General features: G+C 44.7%; 1 protein-coding gene across 2 annotated transcripts; it reads right to left on the bottom strand.

Moving 5' to 3' along the window:
* Positions 1–1,287: 1,287 nt before the first annotated feature.
* On the bottom strand, positions 1,288–8,865 carry znf346 (zinc finger protein 346). Of its 2 annotated transcripts, none has more exons than XM_088933256.1 (7): positions 8,739–8,865; positions 6,967–7,070; positions 6,317–6,412; positions 5,174–5,321; positions 4,666–4,893; positions 4,062–4,161; positions 1,288–3,693 (listed from the first exon to the last, which is right to left on the bottom strand). In XM_088933256.1, exons 1-7 carry the CDS (start codon positions 8,794–8,796, stop codon positions 3,579–3,581), a joined length of 849 nt encoding a protein of 282 aa, XP_088789382.1. In that variant the 5' UTR covers positions 8,797–8,865; the 3' UTR covers positions 1,288–3,578. The 2 variants fall into 2 exon arrangements, with proteins under 2 accessions (XP_088789382.1, XP_088789381.1); XM_088933255.1 differs by having other exon boundaries at positions 2,935–3,693; positions 4,666–4,911; positions 8,739–8,797.
* Between the last annotated feature and the right edge of the window lie 1,413 nt (positions 8,866–10,278).

Raw genomic sequence — 10,278 nt, forward strand, 5'->3', positions numbered from 1 at the left:
CCTGCGGAGGGAAAAATAACCCCCAAACAAACCCACCCAATGGGCACAGATTGTTTGGTTTGTGAATGTGTCTTTGCAGTTTTGTTGTGTGCACTCCATTTCTGCTCTGTTAGCATGTCCTGATAGAGCACGTCTCTTACATGGATGTTCTAGATTAGAAGTACAAGACGTGCTAAATGCTCAATAACTTTTGATGCTTTTTGGCTAATGCTGTTCTGCCATATACACTCCCAAACAAGAAAGGTACACTTTGCAGTGTGTACAAAGATCGAATAGTCCCCAACAATAATAATAACAGGAATAAAGCACACAATGAGAGCAGACAGCAGAATTCCAGTTAGAATTGAGGTTTGGAGTACAGCAGGAAAGCAAAGGGCCAGCAGACACAGCACCAGTTCAATTAAGGCGCTGTTAAGAAGCTTCAGAGTCTCGATTTGAAAGAGATCAGGGAGGGTGACTCTGATATCCTTAGGTATACCAATAATATGTACTGATAATCTGATTATGTAGTATTTGACGTAACGATTACAATCTCTTGGAACCTTTAGGGTTTTCGAATCATTCTGTCATCCTCTGAAATTCCATTTTGCTCCTTTAGTCATCCATCTGCACCAGCTGGGAAGAGAGGAGCACAGTAAGAAATGTGGGGCGTCCCACAGTTCTGCCTTAGAACCCAACTGATACAGAGCACATTTTCATATTTATAAATCCTTAAACATTAAACACCAAAATGTGTTTTTTAACCCTGGACGCCTACATACCTTACATGGGGGATGTACAGAGTGAAAAGAAAACTTGTCCCCCACTGCTCTCATCGCCAAACACCTTCCCTACAGTTACACTGTGTCCTGCCATTCCAGTTCAGAAATTGAACACGTCTGAAGCATGCTCACGAACTCTGTTTCACATGTTTGTTTTGCAGCATGAGGACTTGAAATTGCTCGCCTGTGATTCAGTCACGGCAATCTGTATTACACAGGAAATTTATTTCGGCAACTTTGCATTTGCACCAAAACGTTTTTTGAATTTTCCACGTTTACAGCAATCAGTGAAACAATGTGTGAAAAAATCCCTCATTTTTAATATCTCACTTTGTGAGAGAAACATGAATGAAATGAGAACCTCGTTGTCTTCTGTTTTACAGCATGTAGTGACCTCTACAGAACATAGATGCCTTTTTGCTGTCATAATCAAGGGTAAATCATGACAGGGCAAGGGCGCCCTCTGCTGGCACTACAGCTGTAACCAGGAAACTATCCTACCCACAAGGAAAACAAGCCAAATAAACGCTATGAAACCACATTCATTTATTTTGTTAATGTACAGGAGGATTAATCTTATCTGAGAATGTTGTATGTCTGTTAACACTTAAAAAAGGGACATTTTATTAAAATGTAAATATCAGACTTACATTTCCTTAGCATTATTTGGGCAAACAAAAGAGCCCAATACGATAACGTAAGCTAGTCATTATGGAGGAATACAGAGATGTTTATATTTTCAAATACATGTGTATTTTACAGAATATTTTAAAGCTCCATGACGATCAATAATACCTGACAATGTTTCTAACCCTTATTAGAACAGCACTGTAAGCACTGTTACTGAATATTTTAGTCACAAAACCTGAGACCTAAATCTATTATGGATATCAAAGCCAGCAGAAAAAAAAAATTCTCATTTGTGAAAGTCTTTTACAGAACTTTGGAATCCAGTGCTGCCAGAATATGACCTAGTGACTAGTAAAATCCGTACAGTGGAGGAAGTGCTGCTTGTTAAATTTGTCATGTTTAATGAAAACTAAGGTCTTTGTAATAAATGACGGCTATGACGCCTTCCCATGTTCACAGGTTTGTCTCTATATAATGACATCACAAATGAAGAATAAAACTGACCAGGGATTTCTGCCAGGTCAACAGGTCGAAGTCCTTATGCTCTTACATTAACCTTGCTACGCATTCACTCAGGAAGGGTTTCAGATGCGGTAGCGGTGAGGATGCAGCCTGCTGGACAAGCTTTTCACCGCCAACCCCACTGAAAGGCAACAGCCGGGGTGGTGCTCACTGGGTGGCGTGCTGTATGGGGCATGCGCAGTGCCAGACCTAACACGTCGCATTTAGGCTTTGCAAAAAGCTCAGTAGGTCTCATCCAACCATACAACCCGCTACTTCTTGTCTGCGGTACCTCTCATGCGAGATGATAAGACGAGCTGACAAAGGCTCATTTTTGGCTACCAGTCCCCTGCTTGCTCCACTGCTGTCTGGAAGGGTGGCCTGATATGTGCAGTGTTTGGGTGGTGTAAAAATTCTGCTTCTTGATGAGGGAAGTAATCTTATCCTGATCTGTGCCTCTCAACCTCTGAACTTAGGGAGACAGGTTAATTTATTCCAAAGTCAAGTAAAATCACTTTGATTTCACACAGAGACACTACTTTTGGAACCTTTCATAGTATTCACTTGCTTGCTGTAGCAAAAGAAGACTGGATACTTATGCAAATGAGAATCTTCTAATTTTCTTTAAACATCACATTTATGTACACACTAACTACACTTTATATTTTTATCTTATTTAGATTATTAATATAAAGTCCTATTTGACAGTGCCTTGAATAAAATTAAATACAGAAAACTTTACAAGGGGGGCAAATATTCTTGCAAGATGCGCTGATATATATGAAGAGCACATTCAAAGATAATGTTCATCAAATAAAAACGAGAACATCTCCTGGTAACTAGAAACTTTTCATAGTACTCAAAGCATAAGGCTCTTGGCGCATACTAAAAAAACTCAACTCAACCCAACTTTGCCTGTTGAAGGACACAAAAAATGAAAGCTGAACAAAAAGTTTCATTTTAAAACGACATCATAACAGCAAAAAGGCTCAACTGCAAATGGATGCAACTATTAAGAACAAAAAGAACTGGCTGGAAAAAAATGCACAAACAGAAGAACCCCCAAACTGATATGCACCACTCACAGAAAAGAGGTAAGTAAAAACAAAAGCAAAGAAAAAACTAAAAAAATATAGGACAAATCTGAGGGTTTCCTTTGCCGAAAAGGACTAAGATAAAAACTAACCAACCGTGAGCAGAGACCCACATTTCTGATCCACTCTAAACACTCTCTTTGATTAAAATGGAGTTCGTCTTTAAAAACAGTTAAAAAATAAAGCAATAAAACATCTTAATAAGAAAAGAAAATGACCAGAGCTCTGACCAGAGATGCAGGTTCAAAACAAGACTAACAGAAATAAAGTCTAAAGAGAATCCCACGTCAGGATAAGTGCCGCTGTGGTTAGGAGAACTTTGTTAAATACACCTACTCTACGAGCTGCACACTAGAGCTGAGATGAGATGGAAAAGGAGCAGTCTTGTTTGTCTTTTCACAGACCCAGGCAACATGAAAGCTCTCAATGGCCGCGTGGCAGGACTGAGGAACAGAGCAGTCTTCAGGGAAAGAAGCCCTGAGGGGTCTGAGTCCATGCTCTGAGCTCCGCAGAGATCGCCTCTGTCTGCTGTGGTGAAAGCCGTGAGACATCTGTAGTTTTTTTTTGGTGGGTGAAAAAAAGTAGAAGAATGTCACTGGCCGCAGTCCTCCCTGTCTTGTGACTGCTCTGTCTTGGGTGACTGGGGGGCAGACTTGCAGTCCTGTGCCACGGGCATCAGACTGGAGTCCCTTTTCTTTGCTTCCGCACTGTCAACACACAACATCCACAGTTAACAAGCATCTGTTCCCAAAGCATCACCATCAAGACAGACGCTTTGGACATATTTATTCAACCGGACTGCATGAACAAATTCACCTCACCCAGGCAATTTTGCCCCTTTTTTATTTGTTCTTTTTTTCTACGCAATTGGCACATTTTAAGATTTTTTCTTTGAGACATCTTTTTTTTTTAGAACCGTTTTGAGAACCTCACTGCTGTGCCTCTTTGAGTTGAATAAGGCATGTGGACTGCTGATCGACTGTGGCCCACAGTACCCAGAGCTGGGTACGGTACCATACACCATGAAAATGGTGAATGCTATACAGCCTTAAGCTTCTGTACAACAGGTACTTACTGGAGCTTGTGTTTGGAGCCGCTGATGTGTGCCTGGTACTGCTCCACAGAGTTCAGCTCAATGTTGCATATCGTACAGGGATACCCTCTCACTGTGGAAGCTGAGAGCAAAGAGCTTGTTCAGAAGGAGGAACTTTGTTAAACGTTTCACATGTCTGTTTGTAAAAAGAAGAAACCTCGATATCTTTAAAAAAAGAAAACAAAACCGAACTTCTGCTACTGGGGCAGAAATGACAGAATTTCTCACTTCGCACACACTGACCAAAGCCCGTTTTTTTTTTGTGCCCGAGCACATCCATTCATTTTCATTCCGTTCTATGTCCAGTTTGTAAGGAGAACAGGCAGGTCAGACTGGACGGAGTCTTAAAAAACACGCCACAGTACCAGCTCTCTGCATTGCAGCAGGTGCCAAAGCGACCGCTCTCGGGCAGCCCTTGCAGTCCTCAGTGGGGTGACTGGGCCGTGGAGTGGACCGGTGTCCATCACTGGGCTCACAACAGGGGAGTAGTGAATGTGTGTGTGTGTGTGTGCGCTAGTGATCTGAGAGGTGATTAGGGAGTGTGCGTTTTCCTGGCTCTTGTCTCCGTATGAGGCTGGAAGCTCACCTGGCGCGCCGGAGGGGCCGTAGGTCTGCAGCAACTTCATCTTGGTCGTCTGCTTCTTGTGCTTCTTGCCCACGTAGTGCTGCCTGGCCATGAGTGGGTTGTTGAAGCAGGCGTGGCAGATGGCGCAGAAGCGGTCGGGGTCCCCCTCGGCAGACCCCCGAGTCCCCGCCGCGCTCTGTCCCTCCGGGGGGTTCCTGGCCTGGGTCCCGGCCGGCGGCGGGGAGGAGGCTGTGCAGGAGTTGTAGCCTCCGTCAAAAAAGGCCGGGGGATGAGACCTCAGAGCCGACAGCGACACACGAGCAGGCCTTTCGCTTTCTACTCTACATCACATCGCCTCCCTCTGAGGGGGGAATCTGGCCAGGACACCAAGGTTAGCACCCCCTGCTCTTTCTGAGAAACGCCCTGGGATTTTTAATGACCAGGGAGAGTCAGGACCCCTCCAGGACAAGACAAGGCCCCCCCACCAGCTCGGCTGTCGGCGGCAGAGAACAGGAGCTGGCTGTCTTACCTGCAGCCTGGAAGCCCTGAGTCTTCAGCTTCAGGGTCTTGGCGTGCACCTTGCCCTGGTAGTGGGACTCGGCCATGACGGGCGACGAGAACGTCATGTTGCAGATGGAGCACGCCTTGTTGCGATCCACCACCCCGTTGCTGCCTGCCTAAGGAAGGAACAGGAAACACTAAAGTCAATTAATGGAGTGAAGGAGCCTCCCATGACCTAAGTCCCAGCCTTGGAGAAGATGGGATGAAAGCAGCCTGTCTAAGGAAAAGTCTCTTCCCCGTTCCTTAACTTGAACAGGGAAGATCGCTCATGCTCTTGTTGGTTGATGACTCCCACCCGCTAAAAGCCCAGGTTGTAGAAACCGATCTGGCCAGCTGGCCTGGCTGCTTCTTTAATGTTGACGCTGCATTGGGCGCCTCTCCTGCTGTCCCTGGATCCTCAGCCTGGCCTGGCAGTGCTCCACGGTGCCAACAGGGGACAGAGGAGTCTGGCACTGCTGCTACTAACACAGCCATGGCCCTGTTTCGTGGGGGCTCTATTGTAGTCGTTTACTTCATTCCTGGGTGCCTTGAGTAGAAATGTGCAGGGGATGGACCAGGGGATTAATCTGTTCATAGGAAACATTTTTACTTGCAAAACACATGACTGCAGTGTGTTCCCAGCTCTAGTGCACGGAGTCCTCTCACATTTTCTTCTTGTATTGCCGAATGAGCAGACTTGTTATGAAATGGGGAAAATATTAAACACTCACGTTCTCTCTGAAGCAAAAAAGAAAGTTCATAACGCTGCAACTCAGCACCTGAGTACTCATTTGGAACAAAAACATTCAGAAACTCACTTGCTATCCGTTATGTAACAGAATTACTCTGAGAAATAACTGATTTACAGTGGCAACAAGGACAAGAGACTCACCACATTACACAAACAGGGGCTACTCCAACACCAGAGGCCAACAAAAATAAGTAAACCCCAATGAGTATTTTATTTCAGAGAGGTTAAAATTTACTTAATACTGAACCACTGTTTTGGTGCTTACTATTCAGCTTTACTTTAATGTGCCAATTTAAAGCACCCCTGCCTGCTCCCCTGATCAGGGCTCATGAACTTATTGTTGTTATCCTGCTCTTCAGAGAAACACTGCTTCATGCTTACATTGTCAGATGACTGGCCTTTGAACCTTTTCAACGACGGTTCCTCATCCTGGTGGATACTCATGTATCGGCGTACTTTATTTGCATGTTTTTTACTCTGTAAAAGTGGAAAAAAACATTAAACTATTAAACATCAGAATGAAGAATAAAAAGCATTGAATTCCTGATCTAAATGTCTCCCAGAGCTGGGAACCGTTACGCTGGTCCAGTCCCCGGATGAAGACTATGCACAGACTGGTTGATAATGCCACACAGATGATGTCTACAGAACCAAAGAAGTAGTGATGATCCATATCCTAGACCATGTATTGCATTGCTCAGCGGGAGTATTTAATAAGCACAGTGCTGCCTCACATTTTGTATTGAACACCCTTTTATCAGAGAGAGCACTGTAACACTTGTCAATAAGCCCATGACTGCAAGAGAAGAGGGGTGATGGCTCTCCGAGTCATAATATTTAGCAATTAAAAAGACAAACGAATGCCTGACATGTCCAATTTTTTTCCCTTTTCCCAACTCACTTCATTGTGGTATTGCATTGTTAAGTCTGTCTCAAGGCTGCGCTCTCCCACATGGCAGAGGGGGCCGTCCGGACGAAGCACGCAGCGCAGAGACACAACACAGAAAACAACAGCCAAGCAATCTACCCACCTGGTAATGGGCAAGCTTTTGTGATTCGGAGATGAGAAGGGCGCTGCACACTTTGCACTGCGTGTCAGAGAAGAGGTGACTGTGTTCGCTGATCATCTTGTTCACTGTTGAAGAACAAAAACGGGGCACTATTAACACTAGCTCTGGGGCATGCACTGAAGCAAAAGTTAGCTTCATCCAATGTACACTGGAAACTATACTTTTCCGTCAACACACATTATCTGCCTAGTAGGTGCTCTTATCCTGGGTGATGTACAGTTCAATAAAATCAATACATTATGTTGATTAAATGATAAAGCAGAAAAACCCACTGAAAGCACTTACGAGCAGCTGGATCCCAAATGCAGAATTCTCTGCAATGTCATTAATCCAGGCACAGTTCAGGCAGTGCCAATACTTGATATTTCTGGTATTAGAATGTAGCTGGACTGTCTACCGAGAGTTAGGCAGAGCTCAGTAATCAGCACACTGATGTTTTTTTTTCTCACACTTGCTTGTCCGACTTTTTTTTAAAAGTTGTATGTTATTTAACTTGTTGCTGCTGCTGTTGTGTGTTTATGTTTTTGGCGATTCCTTTAATGTCTCTGTATTGGAGAACACGTGCAAATAAGCATTTCATTGCACTTGTGCATATGACAAACTGAACTGAACAAAACTGGACTGAACTAATGCAGAGTGACTTTTTCTGCCAACAAACAGCTGCAAGATTCAGGTGCATTTCGGAGTGAAAATCTGTCACTAGCACAGGGATCTCAGCCTTGACACCTGATTCCAGGTCATTACAGCACTTTGGAACTTCCACTAAGTGCAGCACTGAAAGGACCCTTAACTGCTTAATTAGTCCAGGCGCTGCAGGTCAGTTAATTAATTTAGAATTAGCCAGAGGAAGGACTTCGGGCACAAAGACTGAACACCCCCATGTAGCAAAACGATTTCTACTCTTGACCTTCGGAATGACATAAACCCCCTTGTTGCAACATGGGAAATATTTAATTAGATCTCTAGAACAGGGATCTCCAGCCATAGACCAGGACATCCCCAATGTAGGTCACCCCGAAATGTGAAGAAAGGATATGATTTCATTGTGATGAGTTAAGTGGGTGATTAGTTAAATGAAGTACTTTAGACATTGATCTGGGACCCAAATCTAAGATCTCTTTCTTCATCCTTCATCCTTTATTAGAGTTAATACGCTAATAACACAGAGGTGCAGCCAATCTTTGTTAAGAAGGTGACCTATAAACCTGTCTGGATTGGGGCTCAATAAGAACAGGGTTCTGGAGAGTGCAGCAGCTTCCCGGAAAGGCCACGGCTGAGCATACAGTATCTAGGCGCAAGGGGCGAGGACATTTACTCCGAAAAAGTTTTCATTCACCGGGAGCGATGTTATTGGCGTCCACTGAGGCATTTTAAGAGTGAAGACCCGCAGCTCGGTTTTGCATGTTGACAGTAACGTAAAACATCTCGCCGAGACTGCGGGAGTAGCAGAATGCATTTGATCAGGAATTTCCGTGCACACTTTATATACCCTGTCCGCGGACAGCATTAACTGTTTTCTGCCTCGCTTTCTCGACCTTGAATGATGCATTTTTTTTTTTTTTTTACAGCTTCCATCTCGGAGCGCTTATTTCCAAGGTAGTCAGCCGCCGAGCTCCCCGCGTGTGTTCGACTCCTCCTCCACCTCTAGTGGGGGGGAAAACCAGCTTCGCACAAGTCTCCCCGATATCTGCGACACTCCGCTCGACTCCGGGTCCTCGGGTGAAGGCGCTTACCCTCCTCCAGCCCCGACGGCACAGCGGGTAAATCTCCATTCCGCTCTCCGTCCGCCATGTTTCCCAGAGCCGCCTAGCCGCGCACGCTGGCGAGCGGCAGGAGGGGGAGCTGCAGCCTGAGGTCTCTGCTCTCCGGTCGGTGGGGGGCGCTGTGTGCTACCTGTTTAAATTGGTGGGGGGGGCAAAGGGAACTCTTCATATCTCGCCCCCCCCCCCCCCCCCCCAAGTGTAACAGGTCTGTTCATCAAGTAACGTCTTGATATTTTGGATCGCACGGAACTCTTTTCACCCCCGGTGCGTTCTGACTTCTGTACGGTGTTTTGACCTCTAATAAACAATAATAAACTTAATTTCTTTTTTTTTTTAAAAGATGTAATCATCATTACATAAATTGTCGAGGGACTTCTTGAGCTCCTCTTAAGAAAAGACGTATGAAAGAATTAATAAAGACGAGAACCTGTGTAGTACACTACTCTGAACAAAACATCCCAATAAACATGCTTTGGTTTTTTTTCCCCAGTTTAAGTGTTAACTGCACCCGGGTAAAATGTCTTCCATTTATATAGTACTTTTATTCCCAAAATATCCTAGAACTCTTTCTAGAAAGGCGGGAACCCACTTTCAGCCCTTACTGAAGTCGGCCCCAGCTGGCTGACGTGCAGCAGGATTCTGCGCCGGTAGAGTGTGGAGGAATGAGAAATGCGTTCAGACAAATGAAGTAGTTGATCTCAATTTTAACACCCTGTCCTAAGGATGACACCTCTGTCGCAAGGAGCCCCTGTGTCCCCTCGGACGGGGGATAAAGCTTATAACGCAAACCTTGTTCTTCCTCGGAGACCCAATCCCACTACTGACCAGGCCTACTGAGCCCCTGCGAGCTGGCCAGTCCGGGCTGCTTCAGCTGAGCCTGTCCACTATTCTTACGTGTTTAATGTCAATTAAACTTCAGTGTCCTACAGAAGACAGTCTAGCACCAGTGTCTTTCATATCGGCCGTGATGAGTAACTGTATTTTTTTTGGGGGGGAACAACACAGCAGTCACAAAATGAAGCTAGCACAATCTATATCTGCCAGGCTCACCTGGTGTTTCCTATTTTAGTTCTGTTTTTTTCTGTAGAATTATTCCTTCACATCATGAACGAATACGAGTGTTTCCTTTTTAAAGTGGTGCTTTTCTAAAGAAATCATGTACTGGTTTTTATTTATAGTTAACGGTGGCTCAAGTGTGGCACAGGGGTTAGTAGTGTTGGTTTGCGGGGATGGGACACTGGCTTCAATTGCTGGGGTGAATAGAGCAGGGGAGTTTATTGCCATATGTACATGTACAGTGGGATTCTTATTCACACTGATCTCTCAGCACAGGTACAGTACAGCACCACAGTGTAGACAGTACATTACAAAACAGTACGTAACAAACAATGATGGTATGTACAGTCAACAAATGAACCAGAACAATAAATACACAGTAGAGAACAAATATGTGGTAGTGAACACAAATGCATGGTAGTTCAAGTCAGGAGTGCAGAGGTGCCCTGTCCTC

Source organism: Atractosteus spatula, chromosome 14, assembly GCF_055471065.1.
Source record: "Atractosteus spatula isolate fAtrSpa1 chromosome 14, fAtrSpa1.hap1, whole genome shotgun sequence".
NCBI classification, from domain to species: domain Eukaryota; kingdom Metazoa; phylum Chordata; class Actinopteri; order Semionotiformes; family Lepisosteidae; genus Atractosteus; species Atractosteus spatula.

Coding starts and splice junctions, on each gene's coding strand:
- znf346 (XM_088933255.1), bottom strand. CDS start 8,796: ATGGCGGACGGAGAGCGGAATGGAGATTTACCCGCTGTGCCGTCGGGG. Junction 5,322..6,316: donor AAGGCCAGTCATCTGACAAT/GTAAGCATGAAG, acceptor TTCCTTCCTTAG/GCAGGCAGCAACGGGGTGGT. Junction 4,162..4,665: donor CGGCCCCTCCGGCGCGCCAG/GTGAGCTTCCAG, acceptor CTTTGCTCTCAG/CTTCCACAGTGAGAGGGTAT.